The sequence below is a fragment of the Motacilla alba genome, chromosome 12 (genome assembly GCF_015832195.1).
Source record: "Motacilla alba alba isolate MOTALB_02 chromosome 12, Motacilla_alba_V1.0_pri, whole genome shotgun sequence".
NCBI lineage: Eukaryota > Metazoa > Chordata > Aves > Passeriformes > Motacillidae > Motacilla > Motacilla alba.
The window spans coordinates 160,326-187,465 of NC_052027.1; the positions used below are offsets into that span (position 1 = coordinate 160,326).

General features: G+C 41.0%; 2 protein-coding genes across 2 annotated transcripts; both read right to left on the bottom strand.

Annotated features, from left to right (window-relative positions):
• Window positions 1-37: 37 nt before the first annotated feature.
• On the bottom strand, window positions 38-14,421 carry RBSN (rabenosyn, RAB effector). The gene is made up of 11 exons (XM_038149313.1): window positions 13,432-14,421; window positions 12,075-12,218; window positions 10,163-10,263; window positions 9,489-9,534; window positions 9,233-9,394; window positions 8,081-8,322; window positions 7,184-7,254; window positions 5,419-5,505; window positions 4,885-4,987; window positions 4,371-4,445; window positions 38-3,498 (listed from the first exon to the last, which is right to left on the bottom strand). Exons 1-11 carry the CDS (start codon window positions 13,592-13,594, stop codon window positions 2,416-2,418), a joined length of 2,277 nt encoding a protein of 758 aa, XP_038005241.1. The 5' UTR covers window positions 13,595-14,421; the 3' UTR covers window positions 38-2,415.
• A 7,508-nt stretch (window positions 14,422-21,929) lies between these two features.
• Window positions 21,930-23,874, bottom strand: TRH (thyrotropin releasing hormone). Its single transcript, XM_038149315.1, has 2 exons — window positions 23,680-23,874; window positions 21,930-22,823 (listed from the first exon to the last, which is right to left on the bottom strand). The coding sequence occupies exons 1-2, from the start codon at window positions 23,870-23,872 to the stop codon at window positions 22,246-22,248; spliced, it is 771 nt and encodes a 256-aa protein (XP_038005243.1). The 5' UTR covers window positions 23,873-23,874; the 3' UTR covers window positions 21,930-22,245.
• Between the last annotated feature and the right edge of the window lie 3,266 nt (window positions 23,875-27,140).

The following is a 27,140-nucleotide window of genomic DNA, read 5'->3' on the forward strand; positions in this document are numbered from 1 at the left end:
AAGCATTCTGTACAAATTGTCAACGACAAACACAACACAAAATAAACATGTTGTTTTATTTCATCTCTTTTTACAAAGTTTTCATATGGAGCAGCGCATGCAGTTGTAACAAAAGTCAATGCTAATTAGTTATTGAGCTTTATGCTTAAGACATCATTCCCTTGTGCCTTGCAAGCCTCACAGCAGTCCCTATACCAGCAGAGGTCTTCACATTAAGAGATGATTTTCATATTGGCTGTCTAGTCTATCACAGTTAACACTGACACAAGATCATGAGGTATCCTAGTATGTTACCTGCTTGTAAAAATAATGTATTACATATACCATAAGAATACTTCAGTTATTAGTATATTAGTGTTTCTTTAGCTGGAAAATATAAACAAGGCAGGATAGTTGCAACCAGGATAAAACCACTTTTTAATGAGAAAGCTGAAGCCACTGAAACAGTTTTTCATGTTGATACCTAAAAAAGCATTAGGTTACAGTACAGGATGCAATCCTCCTGACTAGCAACCAAGTCTGTCCTAAATAACTGCCTTATTCTATCTCTTAAATAATTCTGTTTAGCTATCAACAATTTTTGCTGCCTTCATGAATCTGGTGCTAAGCACCTATGTTCTGTCAAGACCTTTCAGAATCCTGTGTTCTTTCTTCTACTTCTTGCAAAAGAACACTTGGGGACTAAATCAGCTCTAATAAAACATCAGTATAAGAACTTCATGGTCTTAAGCCAACGTCTACACACCTTGTAAACCCAGAATTAGGCTACACCAGACAGACCATCAGGTATCCTTGACTGGCTGGTCTGAGTTACTTCAACCCCTTGCTAGTTGTATTAAGTGAGGATATAGGTGGTTTGGTATTTTTAAACAACAGTTCCACAAATCCCTACCTCCACTTACTCACAGCTAGGAACCAGAGTTCCTGCTCTTTAGGTAACAGTTACTTATCTCTAAAATTAAGCAGTGTTAGGGTTACAGCTATACCAATATCAGAGACATAATTAAAATATATGTTCCATTCCACAGAACTTCACACTTCTGAGTAAGCCCACTATTGTTGGTGCTATACAGTGTGTTCTGCCTGATTTTCTTCTATTTCAGTTCTCAATAAACCCTTTAATACTAACTCACCACCACCACTCCACACCACTCCACTCAAACAGTGATTCCTGCTGATGCGTCTGTGCCCCTCAAAGATAAAAATCAAACCAGTTAGATTCCATCTTTCTCAAAAACCCTGCATGTGCCCAGCTGTAGGCCCTCCTGCATCACAGGTACTGGCTGTCACCAGGTCATCCCCCAGGCCACAGGATCACAAGAGGTCTTCAATCTGAAGTTCCTTATTTAAATTAGGTATGCCTGATTCCCATAAAACTGAGGGGAATCTAACATAAGAGAGAATTGCCATTTGGCACTATTGCAGCCAGACTTTGTCTCCCAGCTTTCACAAAATTCCAGTGGCATCTCAGCTTCCCATTATAAAGAAAATTTTTGTTGCTTGGGTGCTACAAAATACTCCAGTCTCACAACAAACATGATCATTCTGTCACCCAGAGGATTTAAAGGAATGTGTAGATTCCATAATGCAATTAGCAATTGGAGGTTCACCCTTTATATTACAGATAGAAGTGGTGCTGGCCTGATGCTCCTTTCCCTGGAAATGAGCAAATGCTTGCTCCCTCATGAGCAGGTCTGAAGTCAGCATGATGCTATGACTCCATTGTTTTCGCTCAGAGCAAATGGGAAACCAGAAGTGATGAAAAGAAGCATCCAAATTTTACTTGGGAGTTTTTATACAGATAATAAAAAGTTACTCATACTAAGATCAGTTAGAAAGTTTTTCTCAGTCTTAAGATCCCTTTTACGTATTTATTAGCATTGCATAAACTTGATCTGCGAGCCTATACATTCAGCACCTCAGAGCATCACAGTAGCTCTGTAACAGCGCATTGCCAGAACACCATTAGCAGTTCAACTACCCTGGGTCAGGAGAAGATGAAGAAGTTTTAGAAAAGTTTTCATCTCTTTTTAGTCAAAGCCACACTTGAAAGGCCAAGACTACAGCAGAAAGCAGGAAAGAGGGCAAACCAACATTCCAACCACTTCCACATCATAGCTCCCTATTTGCACTTAACCCCTGGACCAAAATAAGCATTCAGTAAGACCAGTCAGCATTAAAAAGTGCTGTAAAAAGTTACTTTAAAATTTCTTACTCTAAGCTTTTGAGACCAGCAGCATTCCTCAGTAATTCTTTCTTCAAGACTGTGTAGTAGTGGCAATATCTAAATGAAAGTGCTTTAAAGTCAGGATTCTCCCAATTCCCTCTTGCGATCTGTACTCCTTTCTGTAAGTATCTGCTTTACCTTCCCATATTTAACAGCAGACTGAATTATTACACAGCCCTATTGCTGCTTCAGCAGTTAGATTTCTCCTTCTGCTTTGCTAATGTGTGTTTCAGTTCCTTTAAGTTCTCTGTCAGTACCTCCACCTCATCCAGTCGTCCACTATGTTTGGCATCAAATATATAAGCTTTAATATTATCTATCTGTTGGAGAAGCAGCTCTTCCTCTATAGCCTCCTCTCCAGAGATCTCACTGCCATCCTCCACTTCAAATGGATTGACAGAGGATCCCTCTTCAAATGGATTCCCTGAACTCCAACTGCCCCCAGGTTTTTCAAATGGATTTTCATCCTCTTCAAAAGGGTTTGAAGTACTGCCAGGTGCTCCATTACTTTGTTCATCCTCCTCCTCACTTTCAAATGGATTATATTCTTTTTTATCACTTTGCTGAGCTGTGTGAGAGAAAGAAGCCACTGGAGAGGTGTCTTTGGCAAATGGATTAGCAGGATCTTCTACCTGAGGGGTATCTGCTTCATCCTCAAAGGGGTTTAGACAGGCTGGCTCATCGCGGTCTTTGTCACATTGTGGGACGTTCTGGGGTTTGAGTGTGAAGGTCGAGTGCTCTTTTGCTGGCAGCTGCTCAACAGCAGGAGTTTCAAAACTCGTGTCCCCTTTGATCCAAGTAACATCCAAATGTTGTTTGACTTCTCTGAAGTCTAAGGAGCGTGTCCTTGAATGTTGAGACATGAATTTATGGTGCTCTCTTTCCCACTCTTTTTCACGAAGGACCTGAAGTTCCTCCCTCTGTATCTCCTCCTCTTCTGCCTGTTTTTTAGAAAGCTCAATAGCTTTCAGAGTTTGTTGTTGATCATATTCATCCTGAAGCTGCATCAGGTTCTCTTGCAACGTATGGACCTCATCTATCCTATTAGCTGCCTTTGCTTGCTTAATAAAGGATGTGATATTGTCAATCTGCTGAAGAAGTGGGTCTGCTCTCTCGCTCTCTCTCGAAATGCTAGATGTGGGCAACCAGCCTTCAGATTTTTTAACTGTTCCTTTTTTTATGTGAGTTTCATCACCATTAACTGCAGATGCAGATATGGAGATAAACTCCTTCTGCTTTTCCTCTTGTTTTCCCTGTGTTTCAAGAGCAACCTAAACCAAAAAACATGTAGTAATAAAACACTGCAAGCCTGAAAAATTTCATTCTAAGTATCCATAGGTACAAGTTAGCTGATCTTAAGACATTGTTGGCTGATGCTTAAAGGGATCAGCTGCCATTTTCATTACTTTGCAGAAGATTCTTACTTTCATACCATTCCTTACATGCTTCCCTTGAGTTTGTGATGATACTGATGAAAAATCCATGACATCTGCCTCTACAAACTTGATGGAAGGTAGGAGCAGCAATTCTCTTTATAGAGGAAAAAAATGCCTAATGCAGCTGTGCAAAGAGTGGTCTAGATTGATCAGGACATCAAATGTATCACATAGAACATCAGTGTTGAAGGTCACTGATATCACTGGCTTTTGGAGTGGGATTATTCTTATTTCTCAACTTACACTTCAAGATGAAGTTGGCTTGAGTTTATAATTCAAGATACCCTCCCTCCTAAAGGAAAAAAGCTTCTCTCCCTGCAGAGGCATCCTTATTCTAGTATGTCCTTTCCCACCAACAAAAGAAATTCTACTTATGTGAGTGAATTCCTGAGCACAATTTTGAAGTCAGTGTAAACTAACACACTCACTTCAGGTCTTGCGCTGCACGCACTGCAGCAGAAACAGCCCATGCACCCAACTCCCTGCTGCTTCCTAGGAGTGTCCACTTTTGTGCCCACCCACTTCTGTTTGGGCAGAACAAAGCAGCAGCTAGGCAAATCCCTGGAAAAGGGGATGGGACGATATGGATGAAAAAATAACAAACTGAAATCCAGTGTTGAAGGCAGCTACTTATATTCCCACACAGCTCCCAGGCTTATATCTAAGAGAAAGCCTGATACAAGATGTAACATCCCAACCTGTCTTACCATATGCAGTCTTCTCTTCTTCAGCTCTTCATACTGATCCTTAGTTGGCAGGGACATTAGGCCAAGCAGTTTTTCCTGGAAAAAATTGAAATATTTACAATATTGCTTGCAAGTATTCAGCCCATTTTTCAAGTCCTTGAAAAGAGAGATACTACCAGCAGAAACCCCACAAACACATCAAAGATGCTTCTACACTGCAGTCCCTGCTGCAGGTCTCCACGCACCTCTGCTGCCACAGATGTGCTGCTGGGTGGGCTCATACCTAAGCAAGAGGAAGAGCTAAGGCTCACACACCTCTTGGGTTCCCCAGGTGCAATGCTGCTCTGAGTGAAAGATCTGTGTTCAAGACAGCTTATTTAAGGCTATCATAAGTCATTAGGGGAACTACAGAAAATGCAGAAAGCGTACAGAATTAAGGCCCCTGTCAAAATAGCTTCAAACCACAGGGACGCCTGGCAAAGAAGAGAGCACAATCTAAAATGTAAATTCATCTCACAGCATATGCTCTATTTACCTGAACAAAAAGTGTAGCTGAATATCTTATCATTCGCTGAAGTTGTAGTATTTTAGGATGAGGTTGAGGATCTTCCTGCAAGCCTAGACTCAAAATCTTCTTACTGAATCAAAGAAAACATACAGCCTCATCAGTTCAAAAACAAAATCAGGAAAAATGCCAGAAAAGCGGAGAGACAATATTGGATCAAAAACTTCTGATGTTCTTTTAGATAAACAGTTTTGGATATTACAATTTGCAACACTTTTCACTCCCAGCCTTAGAAAAACAAAGAAATCCCAAACAAACAATTCCTTTCCCCTCAATAGTGCTGCTACTTGTTTCCTCTATGCTTATTCCTAGTGCAGAAGAACGCATGAATTTTAAGGCTGGAGAAGAAAGCAGAAAGTGGTAGTGTACAGGAACAGCATCCACCTTTTCAAATGCTATTTACAACTGAGCAGACAAATTGACCATCCATATAATCAGTTAAGTCATAATAGAGATACATACATGCAGGGGGGAAAAGGGAGAGAGAGAGAGACAATCTTTTACCTTAACGCATCTATAAATTCATACATTTTTTGAATCTCCACCCTCAAGTCATTAGCATGATCAAGGTTGTAGGCTGACTCCCCAGCACTAAAGAATAAACAGAACTTTACTGTAAGTCATGCATCCAGTTAACAACATGTACAACACTACTAGTTATCCAAGATGACCAAGATTCAACAGTGGTAAGAACTGCTAACACTAAAGGGCTGAATGGTTTTATTTCAAGCTCATGTTTAAAAAACCTTTTTATTGTGACAAAAGTAGAAAATTATAATAATTTTGTGAACATGAACAATTCATAGAAGTTAACTGTATTTATGATTAAATAAAAATATTTAATAATATATATAAAATTATTATTACTTATATATTTATACTTACTACTCTAGGAAAAACTGTATTCTAACACAAAAATGCTACTCTACAAGTAATATCTAAAATATACATATGCTTAGCAAATGTATCCATTTTGTGGGGATTTCTTTCGAGACAACCTGGTGGGAAAAATATCTGAGTAACTAACGACACCATTAAAACACAATAGTTACCTCCACTGGCATTTGTCGGAAAGCAAAATACTATGCTGGACAGGGTGTAGTATTTAAAATGCCTGTCAATGACAGTCCACATGGGGATACAATCATTACAAGCACTTTACTAGAGTCTCCACTTTATTGATAAAACAAACTAGGACTTAGTGGGGAAAACTCTTCACGAGTTTTTAGCTTCCCTGTCCTTCTGTATCACAAATATAAATTATAAGAATCACTTTCTCAAAAGCAACTTCACTATCCACAGGATTCCAATTTCCAGGACACACTACTAGTCAGAAATCTTTCATGTCACTCATAACAAGCCTGTTGTTTTCTGACATTTGCTTCCATTATCCAGGGCATCTGTATTTTTACTTTTCTCCAGCTGCCAAGCCACATAACCCAATCTTTCATGAATTCACGACAAAAAGCAGTAACGTCTTAGCAGGTTTCTCACCTTCGGTACTTCTTCCTATTGCGAGGAGTGTTTTTACAAACACTTTCATTACTAATTTTTCTACAACCATTATATCTAAAGGACAGGTACACCAGTATTTATTAACTTTAACTTTTCAATAGGAAATGCTTCCTAGTCAAAGACCAATGCGTGTACTTCTCTCACTATACGAGCCAAAAGTATAACCTGGCAACCTCTCACAAGTAGAGTTGGAGAGACTTAAGTTACCCCAGTGAGAGGATACTACTGCAAGAAATTATGCACAAAACTGAAATATGAGATTGTTGCTTATCCACTGCAGCACAGGGTATCCAGCTACACTCAGAACAACTGCCAGGTGAAGGCGCTTTACACAGAACAGAAGCATTCTAATGATCTGCTACTGCTAGCACTCCTTGGAAGCCAGAACATCCCAGCTGAAGACAGCAACAGCTTACTGCAGCTGTTTTGAAGAGGCTCATTTACACAAGAATTGTAGCCCTGTACTTCCCTTTTTTGCAAGAAAAGGATGTGTCAAAGTGTGACAATAGTGCCTCACTGGGAAGTGGCTTTAAAAAACTAACAAATCAAACAACATACTTCTCTGTATGTCACCATTATTAATTAATTCAGTACTACTTTGTTTGAAGAGCATCCAGAAGACAACAGATAATGAAGCACTGATTTTTCTTTAAATTTACACACTCTTGCAGCCTTAGTACACCACTGCCTTACTACTTCTCACACTTGGAAGAAAAATACATGTATTCATAACATAGCCAGCAATGAGACTTACTTTAGTGATTCTGCCATCCTTATGTATTCTGGTGCCTTCTGGTCAACCTTCTCCATGCAGAGTCTGAGTTTCTTGTTATAATATTAAAACAAAATGTATAAAAAAAGAACTGACATTAAAACACTAATGCAAGAACATGTTGACACGAATCTTTTCATGCTGCTTGCGCAGATTTGAAGTTAACCATGATGAAAGGCACTTTAACTGTTCAGGATGACAAGGCTCTCCAGTTATCTCCAGAACACATATGGCATTGTCAGGAACAGAGAAAGACTCGCTGTACCCCTACAAGGAGGACTTTGAATCTTGAAGCTGTTTGAATGGCTGACTTGGACAACTTCTAGCCTTACATCTCTTCACCAACAAAAGCACCAACAAAAACTCCCATTAATCCTAACCAGTGGAGTTTGTGGACTCTTCTGAAAAGGTATCTGGTGATCATCAGTACCTACTGTGAAACATTTAAATGTAATGTTGATAGAGATGGTTCAAAAATGCAAAAATGCATTTGCCATGAGTGTAAGGACCGATGGCAACAGTGGTGACATCAAGTGCTATGGTTCCAGTGCAGCCCACCTATCAAATGCACAGCATATCACTCACTGGTTTAAACAAGTTCACAATTTTAAGAGAGAGGCACATCTGAACTACTAGTTCCACATGATGAGAATGAAGATGTATTTTAAAAATACGTATGAAGCTAATGTGGGCTATAAGTACTATATTGCAACTGATTCCAACATTTCAGATATGTATTTGCTACATGGCATAAAAACCCAATGGTCTCTTCTAACACAAGTCAGTATTAAGTCATAGAGTTTAGTCATGAGGTAACAAGCCGAAAGTCAAATAGTGACCACTGCAGACACATATGCTGTAGCACAGAGCTTGACTTACCTCATAGAGTTTCACAATCTCTGGTGTGTATTCTTTCTCATCAATCTGTTGCTCTCTTTTCAACAGGGTGTCTTTGCAGTGCTGACAACAACGGATTCGTTCATCATCCTTCTCATCCAGAACAGAGCTCACGCTGCTTATGCTGCTAATGCTGCCACGGCGGGAGCCGTGGACACTGCTGGGTGAGGAGTTTGGGCTTGTATGAGAACCCAAGGCCTCTCTGCTGGCACTAGTGAGTTTGCCTGAAAGTTATACACAGGTAATTTTACAGTAACTGGAGAAGCCAACAGATTTTACCAACACAAACAAGCCACCCTTTAACAGAAACTTTACATTCAGGTGGTACTAAAAAAACAGGTTGAAAGAGTCTGCTGAAAGACATGCAAGGATTGCACGACAACCACAACTGCAAGTCAGAATTTGGGTCTTCATTGCAAATCTTGCTGTATTTAAAACTAGCTAGAGAGCAGACTGCTGAGCATCACCTACACTGCTTATGCCTAGAAGCATTCTCATGTTGGAGCCTGCACAGTCACAAAACAATGTGTAGAACAGATAAGATAATGGCATCCAGGCATTGTGCTTGCACACTCTGAAAGGCACAGTTAATGTCATTTATCTCCACAGGACATACAGTCTCCTCTCCAGTGCACCAGATGAAAAAAATACAAATTTACAGTGGTTCTCAAAGACCTACACATGAATTTCCCTAAGTTGTTGTCCCATGGTCTAACACTTGGACAACACAGACAAAACTGGAAATATCCACAATATTTTTAGATGTCAGGAACCTTGGCAGTTCCTAAAGTTAATAGCTCCATAGTTATAGTACTCAGTAGAATAAATAATACCTATATTTACCAGGAGTTACTACTTTTTTACTACTTAGTATTTATTTATTTACTATTACGACTATTACTTCTAGTGAATTTTTCAGTCTTACGCAACACTTTCAAATCTGAAGAAGAACAGAGAAAAAGAATGGAGAAATAATTCCTTGTATTCTGCTTCACGGAAAAGTGCCTGCATGAAACTGAATGGAAGTTTTCTGCAGAGCCAGACTATTAGCAGCATATTTTTTTCTAATGGCAAAAAGCCAGGATGAACCCAAAGTGAGCTAAGAAAAAGAAGAATTAACTCTACAGTACTTACTTGCCAAAGGAAGACTGACAAATTCCATGCACTTCTTGCACATAATAGAGCCACAAAGGCGGCAGTGGTGACGTCGGTTTCGGATACTGAACTTACTGCCACAGTCTGGGCAAAATGGAACATCCTGATCACTGACCCAAGGCACAACAGACTTCTCTATAGCTGTGAGCAGGAATACACACCACATAAGTGTTCAGTTGATTCCTCAGCTGGTTAAACTATAGGGGCAAATAGTCTCAGGTAAGCTCACACTAACCTCTTATTTTAGCTGACTCAGTGTTTGCTCTGTCAAATGATGTAAGCTGGTTGAAGATAAACAATATATTCAAGAAGATTATACTTTTGCAAGGAAAAAACCCAACACAACTCAGCCCAAGAAGAAAAAGAAACCTGTTTTTTTTTTAAGAGAGAGGAGTTTCAGCTGGTTTTACACCAGACTTATGCAACTTCCATTTTTTTTTCCAATTCCATATTCATACCAGTGCTAAACAATGACTTATCAAACCTGTACAAATCAGCACATTTTGGAACGAATCCTTATTGCAGCCAACATTACTGCATCTGAGCCAAAATGCAGGTGTACCATTGGCAGATTTTGAAGAATGAGAAGCTGGAAGAATCATGACAAAAATATTGGGGAGCAATTTAGTAAAGTAAAACATGGAGAAATCAAAACAGGAGAACAAATGGTTCTTGAAGCATGTGGAAGTAGCATCTTCAGCTTGAAAATGGTGCATAGAACCAGAACTCATACCCACGGCACAGTGTCAAATCATGCTCAGTTCTCAAGGTAATGTGTAAAGAGAGTCATAGTTTAGTATCTTTTATAAAATTTATTCCTAGATAAATGGACACATTTCATACTGAAATATCTTTTTTTAATCTAGGAAACATTTAAAAGGCTGGAATGTTAACAAGCACCAAATTTACCTTTTCTAACCTGATTATTAACTTATTGACTTCAACTACATAGTGATCAATTCTGGCTGCTCGGTGTTTCTTGAATTCAGAAAGATGGCTTCTCATAGCACCTGCAGGGATAACAGAAAGTTGTCCTGGTCACCCAAGTACTCTGTATGGATTTAAATGCCACTTAAAAGACAGATGTCTCCTCTTTTCACCCTTCTCATGTTAAAATTCAATTTTAAAGACACATTGGAATCCTACATTCTCACAGTGTTGTTGTAAACAAAACATGCTGGTTAAAGACTAATATTCAGGCTAGCAATAAACAGTGGTTTACTTCCACTAGAGAAAACAAGCAGCACTGTGTTAAAGAGAAAATTTGCAACAATTTTTTTTCTCCATCTTCATTACATTTACAGTTACATTTGGTAAGCTGTTACCTACTAGTAGTGTTCTCAAAACCAACTCCCTTTAGTTTCCTGGCTACATGTTGAGCAAAGTGAAGAGGCAAGCCCGAAGATTACTGGAGGTCTACACAGCAGCAATTTTGTTTCAGATTTCTGATCATCTCTACACTTTTAGGGGCCTGAATCAAATCCTTGATGACAGTTTAGATTTGCAGAAAACTGATCACCAAGTACTGAAAAGAACTATACAGCATGTCTTAGACATGTACAATTCATAGTTGATAACGCTGGTTTAAGATTACTCCTTTTCCAAGTAAGGTGGGTGAGGTATTAAAAATCAAAGTTATAGACAAAAAACTAAAGACCCCAAACTAAAACCAACCAACCAAAAAAAAAAATCTTTCTTCCAGCTGGCAGAACTCAAAAACAGATGTTGCTTTTTGATGCAACCTATATAAACATAAGAATCGCACTTCCTCATGCTAATGAGGTAAGCAAAAATCTCCAAAGATGCATTCATAGTATGAAAGAGTCCCTCTGGGTAACTGATTTAAGACACTGATTTGGAGACACAATCCCTTTCACTGATCTGTCAAACCACATGCCAAAATCTCAATGGTTCATCTTCTCAACGCTCATCAGAAAGCAGTTCTCACTTCTCAAATGTTCATAAAACTTCTCCCTAAATTTATTCTTGGCTGATATTTCCACTATGACTGCTACTCAAATAGTAATAAAGTCAAAAGTAAAGAAATATACAGAACTCAGACTCTGCAGACCCAAGGGACTCAGTCCTAGTCTGTCAGCAGCATAGTGGAAACTTTCCCAGGATCCACAAAAGATGGTGGTGCTTCTTTCTCCAAAAATAACCACAGTATTTCAGTTATAGTAAAGGCATATGCCAGTAGCAGTATTTATAACTAAGGCTCAGTCAGCTTATCCTTGAAATTCTACAAATGTAGTTCTATATTGAGAGGAGTGTTGTTTGTTTGTTGTTTGGTTGTATAACTTGGTCTTTTTAAAGTAAGCCCCCTTTTAATAAGAGGTGGCTGCCACCTCAAATCCAAGGAAAATAAGTTTAAATAGGTGGATAATCTTTTTGTTGAGCATGCAAACTGGCAGCTACTTTAAGTGTAGCCCAAAAGCTAGAGATTCTATACACTTATAACTTAGCCTTTAATTAGTGGATTATCTGTTTTGTAAAGTCACAAGATGAAGCTAGTTGCACAGAGCTATCACAGATTAAGCACATCTCAGCAGGACAGCAACAATGACATGACTAACAGCTACCTGAAGGGTAGCTTGGGTACTGATTCTATACATGTCTTTTCTTCTCCCCATTAACCATGTTTTCCCCACACTCCACCCAATGCAGACAGGCTGCTCAGTCAGTGTGCAAACCTTAACCCCCTGCTAGCAAACCCAGTGCAGCACAGACACAATTCCAAGCCACTTCAGCAATACTGTAGCACTTTCCCAATTCAGTTCAAAACTTGTCCCCACTGTGTATTGCTTTCTAGCTCTCCTACCTACTTCCTGGGGCTCCCACATATATGGATCTACTCCACCATAGCTGAATGACTCATATCGTTCCTGAGATCCAGACTCAGTTCTGTCATCATCTTCTTGTTTCAGCAATTTCTTCTTTGCTCTTTTGGCCTTCTGGACTAGATCTGAAAAAAAATAAACCCAAGTTATCTAACATATCAGGTAGTCATCAAATATTCATCATGTGAAGCCTGTATATAATATTCCTCTTCTTTTAATTTATCCTCAAAACATTCTTAGAACAAAAATGCAGTTCAGAGGACCACAGATGACACAAAATGCTCTCTGTTGTCTGTCATAAAGCAGCATGAGGTCCTAAGAACAAGAGAGAAGATTAAAACATTCCATTGTAAAACAGCAACATGTCTTGAACTATGGGACCTGTCTCACTGCACAGAGCACCGTATAGTTTTATCTTAATTCTCATAATTCCCTATTATTTTCTTCAGATTCAAGGAGGATCAACACATTCCTTGTCTTACTGCACAAGCTACCAATTTTAGTGTGCTTGTACACATAAAGACTTTTTCAAATACTACACAGCCCAGTGTTAGGGTTAGGGTTTCAGCAAGAAAATTGGTTAACACTTCAAAAGTCTATCTCAAGAGGGAAAAAAAAATCCAGACTGCCAGGCACTACTTCAAGCATACTAAAACCAGAGTTTGCAGGAACCACGGAGAATTATCACTAGATTTTAAACATTCTTCTCTCAATATAAAATGACATTGTGTACACAAGGGAGTTAAAAAATGGAAATATATTAGTAAAACAAAATACAAAGAGATTTTCCAAACACTACTGAAAGGTGGAAATCCATAACAGATATGGAACACTCCCAGCATCTCCTGCCAGCTCCACCACCCACATGCTTTTCCATGTTTTCCCAATAACAACAGTTCTTAACTCCACACTTTAACTGCAACCACAGTTTTATCTACTGTCAAAACAAGAAATTAATGAACTGGAACCTGACAAGTACCAGAGATTCCCCATATTCTCCACAGTCTTCAAGTAATTCTTGGGTATTCACTGGGTTAGTATAATTTTAAGTTCTCAGGAAAAAACAAACAAAAACCCCAAAAAGGCCAATAGTAAAAACTGTGCATAAAATCAGACATTTGAAGAGCAATGTCCTTTACCCCTACTTTAGAATCAATTTATGGAAAGTATCGGGAGAAGGTAAATACTATGCTTGGCCCAGGAAGAATGGAACTGCATACCTCGCCTGTAAGTCCCTTCAATTAATATTTTATTATTGTCAGACATTTGGGAGCACTCGAAATACGAGCAGGGACTTCCCACGGCCAAGCCGAACGCGTTTACCGCGGCCGCCCTTACTTCGGAGCTGCGCCCTGACGTCCCGGTCTTCGCCCGGGTGCTGCTCCTCGTAGTGCGCCTGGAGCTGCCGGAACGCCTGGAGATCCTTCAGGCACAGCGGGCACAGGAAGCCCTCGCGCACTTCGGTCGGGTCCCCGAAGGCCGCCGGGCAGCCCGACGCCATGGCGGCCGTGCGTGCTGCCCTCACCGGCTGCCGGGATGCGGGGGCCGCATCGTCATTAGGCGCTGCCTGACACCAACCAGGCCAGGGCCGTGCGGCCGGCGGCGCAGCGCGGGGCGGACAGCGCGAGCCCCGCCAGAGCCGGTCCCTTCCGGTCCCTTCCGGTCCCTTCCGGCGGCCCCGCCCCGGGCAGGCGAGAGGCCGCGCAGGGAGACGGGCGGGGCTGGAGGCGCGCGGCCGGCCGGGGAGCGGCCGAGGGCTGCTCCGCCCGCCTCAGGGCCCGTGGCTCAGCGACAGCCCAGGGACGGCCCGGGAAAAGCCCGGGGAGGGGCCCGCCTCACCTCAGCGCCCGGGCGGCCGGTGACTGTCCCCAGAGCAGGGCGGGCGCGGCCCGTCCCGGCTGCCGGGAGCGGCAGAGCGCGGAGCCATCGATGAGAGGAAAGGGCGGGAACAAGGAGGGCTCGTCCGACGCGGCGGGGTGCTGCCGAGCGCAGGGCTGTCGAGGGCGGTTGGGAGCGGGGTCGCTGTCTCTCCTGAGGCCAGGACCGCTCGCGGTATCCAGCCGCCTTGCAGTAAGCCCCGGTGACGGGCCCGCAGACCTGCGGTGACAGAGTCCTCACCAGGACGGGACGGCGCTGTCACGTAGGGGACACACGTCCAGCCGCCGCCCCTTCCCGCCCCGGTGCCTGGGGCCGTTCCCGTAGCACGGGTGGGTCTGTGGTGTGTGTCCTAACCCTGGGCACGCTCGAGAGGACCGTTGCCAATATCAACATGCTCAACGTTCCCTTTCCCAGCCTACCGAATCTTCCTAAAGTGTCCCAAAACTGCGAACCGGAACAGCCGGTGACGTACTTAGCCACAGACGAAGCCCAGGAATCCCACTACTTGTCCTGACAAAGATCTGTGTGAATCAACGGCAGGGCATTTTCAGTGTCCCCTTTCTGATGCCAGCTTTTGTTTAGTCTCAGCTGGCAGCAGTCCCTTCTCTCACACACTCCCAATCGAATAGAAACAATAGGAGTGTGTGACCACACTTCGGCTTCATGTGTTGGGATTAGAAGCTCTTGGACGCAGAGATTTTCTTACGTGGCAATTCTATTTACACTTGAGTCCTGTCCATTAAAGGTGGACTTTGACTCATCATGCCCTGCTCTTCTACCCTCTATATTAAGCCCTTTAAAGGCTTTTCAGCACGGATCATGATGGGGTGGGGAGGAAGATAACCAGCCTGAGGCTCAGTGTCTTCAAGGATTCACCTCCTGTGGTGTCATCCCTCTGGATTTGCTGGAGCCGGACAGCCTCCTGGTGGTGAGCCATACCTGTGCCACCAAGTGGCACCAGCTGCCTTTGTTGTTCCTTACTCCTTTTTTCCTCAGTTGAGGCCACTGAGTTATAACTCCCTGAGCAGCGAAAGAACGCTACAGCGATACATGTGTCTCTAGAAGAACTGCAAGATCAATATCGCAGAGTTCTTGGGGAGGTTTCTGTTGGTGTTTCAGTCTTCTGGTTCCTGTTTCATGTGCTTGATTTGTCACGAGTGTGTAGGGAACGGGCAGAAGGGGCGGGTGAAGGATGGGAGTCACTAGATGGCACCACGAGCACGTCTGAGAGCAGCCGAGGGCCCGTGGCGGCCTTGGCCGTGCATTTCACAGGCGTTTGCTGTAAAGGTTTTTCTCCTGCCTGTGGGCTGTGAGCCCTGTTGACCCGGGCAGTCCATCCTGTCGTGCCGTTCCCAGGTAGTAAGAATCAGGTGTGTAAGGAAAAGCGAAGCTGTACAGAGCAGCAAGCTCTTTCTTCAACCCTGTTTCTCCCCAGCTTCATTAACTACTCTTTTTCAAAAATAAAGTGTTAAAGGCTAATTAAAATGGTAAATAGAACAATTGAAGTCTGGTAGCCTCCTGTTGGGATACAAACAGTGAGGACTGCCTGCAGTGAGTTGGGAGGAGGATGATGGCATGCTGGGGTGTGCACAAGAAATCAGACATTTCACTGTATCTTCAGTTAATTGTGCTCCTTTGCATGTTCTACATTTGACTACAGATATGAGAACACATCTCACCGAATGAATCTTTTTCAAGTACTGATAAAACACCGTGTAGCGTCAGTCACTCTTAAAAAGAGAAATTTCGTTCAGTGTTTTTAAAGAAAAATGCCACTTGTTTGCTTGTTCCTGAATATAAGTGGACTTTATCCCTTCCTGAGAAACTCCCCATGAAATGACTGCACCTGCTCAATATGATTTGGGTCTTTGTGAGGGTATTAGACTTAGCGGGAACATCTCAGAAACAATTAGAGAACTGATACTACAAATTTAGGCCAGATACAGTGATGTGTGGAATGGTATCAGTTTGTTCCCAAAGGGAAATTTGAGTTTCTGTGTCCCTTAACAGATGTTGAGCATGATCTAGTTTTGTGCTGGTATAAACAAGAAGACTTTGGCTACTGTTATTTGGTCAGTCTCATCACACTTCCCCATACAGAGAGTGTTCACAAAGTGAAAACATCCAGATCAGTCTAAAGCAATTCAGTTTATAGTGCTTCAAAAATTAATTTGTCTTCATCCAGCTAGTTGCAATAGGAAGAAGTATTTGGGGACAAATTAAACCATACTGCAATTCTACAGGTTCCCTTGGGGACTGCGTGTGTATCAGTAATGGCTCACAGGGAATGAATGCAAACCAACAGTAGCACAAAAGGACTTGGTCCAGCAGCTAAGTCAGACTTGTACTGCCCCATACTGCCACGGGGATATAAAAGCTCAGACAACAAAACCCCACATCTCTTAGGTGACTTCTCCTCTGCCATAGTCAAGGTCCTTTGCAAACAGTAAGAAAGTAAGTGGTAAAATATGTTTGTGAGTTGTGATAACTCTTAACTGGTCTTACCTGGTTGCTAAATTGGTAATTGCTACTGATGTCCAAGAGGAGAAATTTCAGTGGGCTGAACTTCAGAATATGGCTGAGAAGGGGGACCCAGTTTGCCCCATAGCCATGGCACAGCTCTATCAGAAATATGTACCAGGTGGGGTCATCTGTGTTCTTTGACTTCTTGTAATACCTTCAGTACCATTTGGAATGTTTAATAATGGAATCTGACCTCCGCATAGGAGAGGTAAATGCTAATGATGCCTGTCTACTTCTCAGGGTATTCAAGTGGAATGTTTTTTCATAAACATAGTGAAAAAAAGGTTTAAAATACCTGAAATTTGACAGCATTGAGTTAAATTTAGACTCTCTAAACAGAGTGTAAGCAGAGTGAAAAATCACTGTTCTTGGGGAAATCAGAATGTTCTTTGTAAATATTCCCTAAATGAAATGGTCGCTTAATTTAATTTAATTTAATTTAATGCTATTTTCTAAATTTCCCTAAATTAAATTTTATAATTTAATGATAGATTTTTTAAAATTCATTTCAAATTTACTAACATTGAAATGGGTAGCACAAAACTCATCTTACAACGTTAATTATCTTTGATTTTAATTTATTGGAGAAGATGTTTTGTTTGTTTGTTTAGGTGGATCTGACCTAAAATTTCCTGTATTTTTCATTTTGTTCAGAGAACTAAAATATTTTGATGTTGTTGTTCATTTTACCAAGCTCATATATTCAGTATACTCAAGTTTCTTATACTAAACATTTTGATACATAACAAATCTGTTTAATTGGTCTGTGTAGACAGGATAGAAGCTACATTTCCATGCCAAATCCATGATTTTTACTGTGTTTGCAGTCTCATCAATCCAAACTGACAGCCTCATGGTTTGTAAGAGCGGCATCTGACTACTTGTTGAGCCCCTTTTATCTGATTTGTTGATTAACTGCTTCGTTACCTGCAAGCCAGTCATCATCTCAAGTTTGTTTGGTCCCTTAACACTGCTGAATAATCTGTCATATTGGTCCTGAGTGCCATGGAGTGGCAGCACTTACATAAAGCAGGTGAATTATAAAGAGGAGAGATGGGAAGATTCAGAATTTCTTTGCATTTACATTTAATTTATTGGTTTAGCTGTAAGAGCCATACACCACAATGCCTGGATTCCTTTCAGGGCTCATTTCAAATGTCAAGTACACCACATTTGGGTGCTGTCTCTTCTAGCCTCTCGTCTTCTCTTTTGTCTACAGACTTGTGCAGCAACTGATGCCCTTCTAGAAGACAGCATGTCTAAAAGCAATAAGTAGAATACCCCCACCAGTTGGGGGTATTTGATAGGGAATGATTTATGATTTTTTTGTAAGGTTGTTGTTGCTCTCTTTTTCAACACCACTTGCTTTTTGTCTTGACTGTTTTGGCTCAGAGAACCTTTCATAAATTCTTACTATATTTTTCATTTTTCAAGACTTTTCTCCTCTTCCTCTTCTTTTTTTCACAAAGCTTCTTCAGACACCCCACACAGTACCAGTTTCAAAATCAAGAGGGAATTCATGGTGGAAACATATACTTCTCTGTAAAAATTACTTTAAATCAGCAATCATATTTCAGGCAGACTCTTCAGATCACTTCCCCTCGTTTTCTGAGTCATAATCTAACATTTTCCCCTATACCAGTCAGTCTGTGCTGCATCATATTAATTACATCTATTACAGAGAGAAGATGGCAATGAACTAACTATGGCATGTTGGATCCTTGTTTACCTGCATTCCATTTTGTAGGAGTATTTGTGCAATCTACGAAGTCGAGATTCCCCTTCTTTCCAATGCATATGAACAGGAAGAAAGTGAGAAAATGTTAGCTGTAAGTGAGGAAGGTGTTCTTTCAGTCAACCCTTCTGTGACATACTGCTGTCTTGTCTGGATCACTGGCTGTCAGTTCAAACCACAGTGTCTGAAATAAGTTCAAGAGCTGGTTTCACCCTTTGGCTGGGATCATTCCATTGTATTGGTATCTGAATGCCCCATGTCTGTCAGAAATAGGTAACCTGCTAATAGCATACCTATACAATTTATGAGCTAGTAATACTCCTTCAGCCAGTGCTCCTTCCATCTTGTGGAAGCAGACAAAGTGAATTGGCTGGTACCTGACAAATGTTCTTTCCTTGGTTTCCTTCTTAGTACATTTAAGCTGTATTGGTTTCATCAAGGAAACAAAGCACAAATGTCGTCACATAGCTCTGAAAGTAGTCCTAAGGCAGGTACGTTAGCTCATTTTTCTCAAAGAGTTTCCCATCTGGTTTATTGAAGGTCTCTGTGTCCAACCTTTCCTCATTACCCTGCAGGGATGTTCATGCTATTCTTATCAGAAGGGGAAGAGAGGCTTCTGCGCTCCAATGCTGATAGTCCACATACCCATTTCCTAGAATCAAAAGGATTTCCCTGTCTTCATTTTTTGTGTCATGTCTCTGTACAATCTAGACCTCACACAGTCTCATCCCTCTTGCATTCTCCACTTGACTTCTTTCAATCATATTTTTTATTTATAATGATGTCCTGATCTGACTGATGCTTTAAAGTTGCAGCTCACCCTTTAATGGTAACTGAGTGAGTTACCAGGGAAGCAGTGACTCTACTTCAGCTGTGGTGATGATGCTGTTTTCAAACTTTCTTCAACTAATGAGCCATTATAAGTAGTAATAAAGGTGTTTGTTGGGGCCACATGTCCCTCAGAAACACTCAGTCCATGCTAATTACAGTGGGTCAGCAAAGAGGTCAAAGCTCATAAGTGTGTGGGAGGGGGCATTGAACAATAATGCTGAGAGGTGTTGAAAATAGTTGCAGGGAATGTTCATTATACAGCTGGTTTACATGAACTTTCTCCACCCATTAACAACAAAACTCATTTTGAAGACACTTGTAAAATCTGTGCTTTACGAATCAAGCTCCCTTATGTCTCAGTAACTGGTAATAACACCCAGATATATGAAACTGCAGTGGAATCAACGAAGAACTCATCTGTGCAAGGTGAGTTTAGTCTCAATTAAAGATAGAAATAAGATTTTGCATGACTGTACTGCCACATTAGAGCCATTGCACAGCTTTGCTCTGTGGAATTAATTCAGATTCTGCAGATTTTGCTACTGACTTCCATGACCTTTGGACCAAGTCTGCTGCTGGTTTGTTCTCATTCCTGAAGAGCCACAGCCTGTCTGTGGCTGACAGACACTGACAGACAGATAGTGCACTTTCTCAGGGAACAGTGCAACTGTAAGACCTGTTTCTTCAGTTGTCACAGTGTGGGTGACAGAGCAAAGCTAGTTACTTGTGGATGTTTGCATGGCTATTAAATTCTCTTAATTTCTAATAAAAAGTGATAGTGAGGGGAAGGTGTACAATAAAAGTAAGATGATGAGAGAGAGATGTGCAATTAACTAATTCTTATGTTATAACTAAACAGTATATTTGTATCTGAGTTGTTCATATTGCTATGAGATTGCACTATATTTACTATTCAAAGAAGCATAGCATAATAGGATAAAAGCTGTCTATTTTCTGCTTAGTTTCTTAGCCAAACTCCAGAGCCAAAAGTCTTTTAAGGTGTGGATAAATCTGACAAATACTTAACTTTGAACTTGTGCTTGTGTGTGCTTCATAGTCACAAAAGTGTGAAATCCCCTGTGGTAGTCAATGCTCTGAGAATGATGTCTGTAGGAGAAAGAGTGTACTTGCCTGTTAGTATGTCTGCAACACTGCAGAAAACAGGAAGAAATTAATAAATAAAGATTAAATTTTCACGCAGATACTGGGAGAAAATGTCCTTTTGATTAAAACAAGAATGTGGACAATTTGAAATATTAGAGTGAGTTAAAAAACAAAAAAAAAACTTTTGAAACATGTAATCCTTGCTGTAACCCATGTTTACCCAGTTGATATTTTTGTTTTGTGTTTTTCACTTATTTTGAAGACTTCAAGAGCAGGTAGTGTTCCCCAAGGTTTAAGAAGCATTCATTCACTGCCAAAAATGGTATATGAAATGGTATTCTTCAGAGAAATAGGTTTTTCCCTGATAAAATGCAAATGAAGCATTTTAAAAAGCATCATATACAGAAAGTGTGTTGAAGGAAGTTGAAGTATATGGAATGTCCCCACCTATCTTCTCTAAGGTTTTCAGCACTTGTTTATTAGAAAACACCTTTCAATAGAAGATGTCTGTCCACTGTCACATACTGAACATCATGTCACCTCCAAAGTTAGAAATTGTTTGATAGACCATGTGAAGTATTGATCAGCCTGTGAGCATCTAACTTCAGCGAAACTTGTGAGATAATGAATTATTTTTCTTCAGGGTAGCTAAACTGATTTCTGCAAAGCTGACTTCTGTAACTGAGGAGGAGTTCCAAGTCAGCTAATGTGTCTTGATGTTATTGAGGATAAATGTTGATGGAAAATATACTCATTTGTTCATAAAAATAACATTCTAGCAAAATATTGATGTGCTATAACCTCTTTGAATCTACAAGAAGTGATATGAGTAACACAGTGTGCTCAGTAACTGCATATCAATTGCAAAAAGCAGTAAATCTGTTGTTTAGACCCACAAACAGGAAATCAGTTTCTCATCAAGTTCTCTGTGAAGTGGGTGACACAATTGATGTGAGTTTAGCCCAGATGCATAATTATGTGTGTCATCCAGGTGGAAGATTTTAAAAGGGAGTCTGTCATCCTTCCACTTCAGTAATGAAATAGTTTTAAGTACAAGCATGTGCTGACCACCAGCATGCAATGAGATTGTACATAGAAAAATACACTTTGATATTATTTTATTTAGCTTGAGTTGGTTGTATGTTTTTCACACTATTGTGGTGTGTTTGCACAACCAATAAGGACACCAGAGCTGACTATTCTTGTTTATTGAATAATTCATATCAAATAAACACTTTTGGAAGTCTGACCACAGAAAGTAAAAGCATTCCTTTGAGAGGAGAGAAATCAGAAATCCTTACTGGAAGGGAAGGATCTCTTCTTGCTTTATTATTAAATGCCTGAGGAGAAGGCATGATTTCAAGTGGCATCTCTGAAGTGTGGACACACCAGGGTGGGAGTTCTTATGTGGGTTGTACAGAGTCAGGGGGGTCACAATGTGTGCTTGAGATGTTCAGGGATGCATTAACCATTTGCAGTCTTAGGTGAAGAGCGTTTTCCTGTGCCAGTTCCAAGTCAAACTATGAAGTCACTAATTTTTTGTGTTCCAGTTGAAACTGTTCCTGTCTCTCTATAGTGCTCACTGTCTGGACAGATTGTAGTGTACAAGGACTCAGATGTGCAGAATGTTACTATTTAGAACTGAGAACCTGCTCTATTTAATTTTGAAACAATTGCCATATGTTCTTCTTTCTTCCTCACTATTTACTGATTTCACTGATGTGAGAGGAAACCATGTAATTATTCTACTTCAGTAGCATCAGAACAGAAATTTAAGAGCCTGTTTTATTCACCTAGGAACACACAGTTGGATTATTTTGGGGACTGGGCTCCTAAGGAAATAAGCACTCTTCCTAAAGTGGGGAAATTGAAGATTCCCAGTACTTGCCTCTTCCATTCAGATGGGTCCTTTAGTTCCTTTGCTTTAAGTGTGTGACAGAGCCATTAACTGGGATGGGAGCATTAACACACTGAAAGGTGGGTGCAGAGGTCAGCAGCAGGAAGCCAGAAAGGAGTGAATGGGATGTTTTGGTGATCTGGCAGTTTACTTCACCAAATGCAAGTGCTACACAATTATTTCGTCATTCCTCTGTTTCACTTTCCCATGCTGATCTCTTTCCTGGGTGCTGACGCTTTTCTTCTACCCTGTCTCTGCTAACATCTTCAACTAAATCAAGCAACAAGCTGCCTTTGTGACAAGTGAATGACTCCTGAAATTTGCAGGGACCTGTGTCATCTGAGCTATCAGAATTCCAGAACCTTTTTCCAGGATGCTGGCGTTTCTCACTGTATACATCTACCACATCATTCCAGCCTCTTTTGCTAGGACGCTGGTGCTTGTACATCGGATATCTTCTGCCTGGATGTTCTCTTTTGGATAACTCATTCATGTAGGTTAGCTTTGCCCTAGGGCTGTTAGCAAACTGATCCAACAGTGACTTTCTGCCAGGAGGCTGTCGCCTTTTCAGCTCCAGATAGACATCAAAGTCATCTTCCATCTCCCTTTTTCCTGGATGCTGCCTCTTCTGAATGTCTCCATAAGATGTCTCTTCCTCAACATCTCTTTTTCCAGGATGCTGTCTCTTCTCCAGATTACTTAGGTACTTTTTCCCAGGGTGTTGTATTTTGGAAAGCCATTGTAGAAGAGGGGCATTTGATTCTGTCCAAGGAGAAGAATAAGGTTAATAAAACCCCATAATCCTCCCTAAGGAAGTAGTAATAGGAATTTGTGGAGCAGGATCATAATCTGTTGCTTTTTGAAAGCCAGCTCAGTATTTCCAGCTACCAGTCATAACACTATTAATATCTCTTACTCATTCTTAGACTTTTTTTAATATTTCAATGCTTGGATCAACACACCAATTCTCAGCATTGATGTGAAGAGGGAGAATGGCTTTTCCTGTGGGCACTTGGGGCCAGCTCGTCTTCCACTCTGGAAGGGCCCAGTGCTCCTATTTGCTGGCAGGCACCTCTGTGCTGTTCCTTGCAACCCCTGAGTCTGATCTTTCACTGTTGTGACTACTGGTAGCAGAGCATCTACAGGTCGGAGGCGCAGACACTAGAGCAGCCTCTAGCATTCCCAGCCGTGGAAAAAGCCTGCTTCTTTTGGGGGGTAGGAACCAGTGGATCAGGGCAGTAGAGGAATGGCAGCACCCCCACCTGGAATTTACATTAGGTACAGGGTCCACAGCTGCAGAATGTCCTTCATGGGACCTCTTAGAGCTTCCCTAGGGAAGTACCTGCTGAACAAGCAGGTTTTCTGTGACAGGCTTCTACCTTTTTATTATGCAGCAGCTGCTTAGTGATAGTACAGCCTTTCCTGAGCAAAAAGATCTTAGAGAAGAAAGCATCTGTGAAGAACTGTCAGTGTATTGTGGCAGCCCTCTTATCCTTCCCTTCCCCTTAGTTCCAGTGCTAAGTACGAACATTAAGACCTGGAAATCATACCTTGGATCTACTGATCTCAGTCAAGTGCTATGCCATCACCAAATGGGTGTCCCCAGTGAGATATATACCTTTATTAATCTCTTCCTTTTCAGCTTTCTTGAGGACAGACTGAAGAATGAGGCTTTCAGGTCTCTGAAGGATATCATCCAGGGGACTTTTTCCCATGTTCTCAGTCTCCTCTGGAAGGAGATGTCCCCCATTGAAGCAAACACCACACAAAGTCAAGCAGAGGAGTAGCCGTGGCAGCTGGATGGACGGCATTGTGGGACAGGGGTTCCTGCAACTTCCATTGGACAGAGAACAACAGGGGAGGAGGATGGAGCAAGCAAACCTAGCAATAACAGCAATATTTCCAGACACTGAAAAACAAATATGGCACTGGTGCAGGGATTGAAGTCTCTTAGGATTTCCCTCATTTCTGTTACTAACCTCTCAGTTTGTTTTTTATCTTTCAAAGCATCTAAATTCTTCATAATTAAAACTAGGTAGTGGTTCATTTTTCTGGCAGAATAAATACGATACGAACTTCCTGAGGCACAGGTGATTCTGAAAAACAGTGATTTTACTCTGCCTTCTGCCAAGAGGCAAACATAATTTCCCCCTTGAACTCTGTATGCACAAGGTATAGACATCTATACCTTCTATCTCCATCAGGCAATTCCCTTTGCTAAGAGTTAATTTTTAAATGATTATATTTTATATACCTTCTATCTCCATCAGGCAATTCCCTTTGCTAAGAGTTAATTTTAAAATGATACTGAGATTAGCAGCATTTCTATTCCACCTTTAGTTAAAGGCAAACCTAAATAATCCACTAGTTTTTTGCTATCTTTTTCTATACATTTAAAGTAGCCATGTGCCTGGGTATTTGTCAGGCTAAGAAGACAACTATGCTCTGCGTGGCAGGGAGATTTCTTGCATGGAAAGAAATGAGGGAAGTACCTTATATTTTTTCAGAGACATAATAATAATTGTATCCTCTATTACCTCTTGCCCAGATACCAAGTGCTTTCCTATTTCTTCTAGCTAGCACTGAATTCCTAACATACTTAGGGATTTATTTTACAGCAGAGTTCCTTCAGTCGAATGGAATACATCTTTAATACTACTGTAGCAGTCATTTATCTTATATCTTCAGAACGTAAAGGAAATGCACAATTTTATGAAGTCCTACAAATTTCCCAAATAGAAAATGAGTTCATTACCTTTTTTATTGGCAGGTTTTTATCAGTTCTGATCAAATCCTTGAGTAACAGCCCTAAGAACATCACATAGGCAATTTGACTCAGAGAAATCTTTAGACAGAAAGGTAAAATCTGCTAAAAAGGAAATGATTTGATAAATTACCTGATTTGTAGTTTCAGATTTTTGCTTGATGCATCTGCCAAGTCCTTTAAAGCTGTTTGTGCACCTGAGCTTCAGTTGCCCTTTTGCTGCTGCAGGCACACGGAGTGTCCAACAGAAGCGTTGCCGTGTGCTCTCTGCAGGGCTCACGTCTCTGTACTTATAGTGTACTGCCTCTGGACCCTTTATGCAAACAGCTCTGAGGTAATTTAGGGGATATGATGTGGTGGGGGGTTTTTTTGGGGGGGGGGTTTTGGGGTTTTTTTTGTGGGGTTTTTTTGCTGCTCTCAGAGAGCTGCATTTTGAATGCATTAAAGATTCACACAGTTATCTGCTGGCCTCCATATATCCATGCTTGGCTCTCAGAAACTGTTATTTTCCCATTCTTTAAAGAGACTATGTTGAGCTTTATGTAACTCAGCATAAAGAAAAGGAGGTTTTCTTTGCTTAACAAAACTAAGCTTGTTTGTCCTGTATTAAGTAAGTGTTTTGGAGTAAAAGCAGAGAGGTAGGTAATTAATTAGGCTAGGGAAGAAAGACAATGGCAAAAATGTAATGGATTAGATTTAAGTAAGTGTATACCCTGGGTGCTTATTCTGAATGACACTATACAGTTTCTGGCTCACAGTTCCGGTTTCTTTTGGCATAGGCTTCCACAAAAGGCATTTTAGAATATGAGGTGCATAGCATTAAATATTAAAACCTGTTTATCTTCCTGCTATGTGCTTCAAAAAGCATTTTACTATTGTAACTTGAAATAAGACTCCCTGTCTTTAACCTGTTGTCTATTTAACATACTGCTCCACACAGTACTGCTCATACAGGGGGGACAACTCCTTGGCATTTCCTAGGTGTAGTAACTCCATAAGGTCTCTCAGGTACGGCACCTGAGTTTAAATAGTTACTGTATTGCCCTATGAAAGTGGGCATTGATGAAATGGGAAACTGCCTGGTTTCATTCTCCTTAAAATCTGCTTCTTGACACACTTTTGAGCCTCCTTTTAGAGAACATGTGTAAAGTACTGTGTTATAATTACATCCCCATGCAAAGCTCCTCAGCAGGTGCAAAATTATATTCACAGTGCAATGCCCAGGACTTCCAGTCTGGCCAGCTTTGCCTCTTTGCTCAGACTTATTTTACCTTCTTTTGGACTCACTTAGTGGAGTTTTAATGCTTTGTTTAAAGGAAGAAACTTAAAATTCAGTGCCTCAAAGAGTCGGGGTTTTTAATGAAAAATGTCCTTTTTCTATTTCACAGCTGGAAAACCATCTGATTTTAATATGATATCCTTTCTTTTAGAGTTTTGCTTTTTCCCGGCTACATTTTTTTCAGTTTCATTTTCCCTACAGGTGATTTTTCTATTTAAAAGATTTCTGGAGGTTTGTTGTATGAGTGTAACTATTCTTTCCTCCCCCTCACTGCACAATTACTCATGGCACTGAGATGAATTCATGGGTAGGAGGGAGAGTTTGTTTTCTCAGATTCCAGAGTGTTCCCAAGCTATACTTTTTTGTCTTGTCACAAATACATTGTCACCCCAGACTTGCCCAGAGCTTGTGTCAGCAGAGGGTTTGGCTCCCAGTCCACATCTAAGTCTGTGGTAGGTTCTAGAATTGCACAGAGATGTTGAACTACCACATTTCACACCTACATGCAGCATTTCAGCATCACTGTGATCCTCAATCCTTTGTCCAATGGCTGTATTTTATCCCAAGTGCATCAAGTCCCTTGGTCTTTCGTGTCAGCTCCGCTGAGGAAGTTCCTGAATTTTCTTTTAAACATTCTCAAGGGCACCTCAGCTTCTCAATGGGCTTCTAAATGAAGAAACTGGGAGGCAGACAACTCCTCCTAAACCAGAGTCAGACCCATACATGTGATCTGTGAGGACTGAGGTCTGTGTTGCTCCCCTCTCCAGCTTGCATGTTGCGTGTGCTGCGGACTGCAGTTACTCACTACATGTCACCAGGATCCTGGTGCCTCCACTTGTGCTGAGCACTTGTCCAGCTCAGTGTTGGTGTTCATAGCAATGGGGCCTTTACATTGGGGCTGTCACTGGGCACAGAGCTGGTCCCTAGAAAGATCTCAAAGGGGAATAATGAGAAAATCTGCTTCTAACCCTAGTCTCATCTCTGTTTTAAAGAATATAGACACTCACGCTTTGTACAGTTAGTCAGCCATGACATT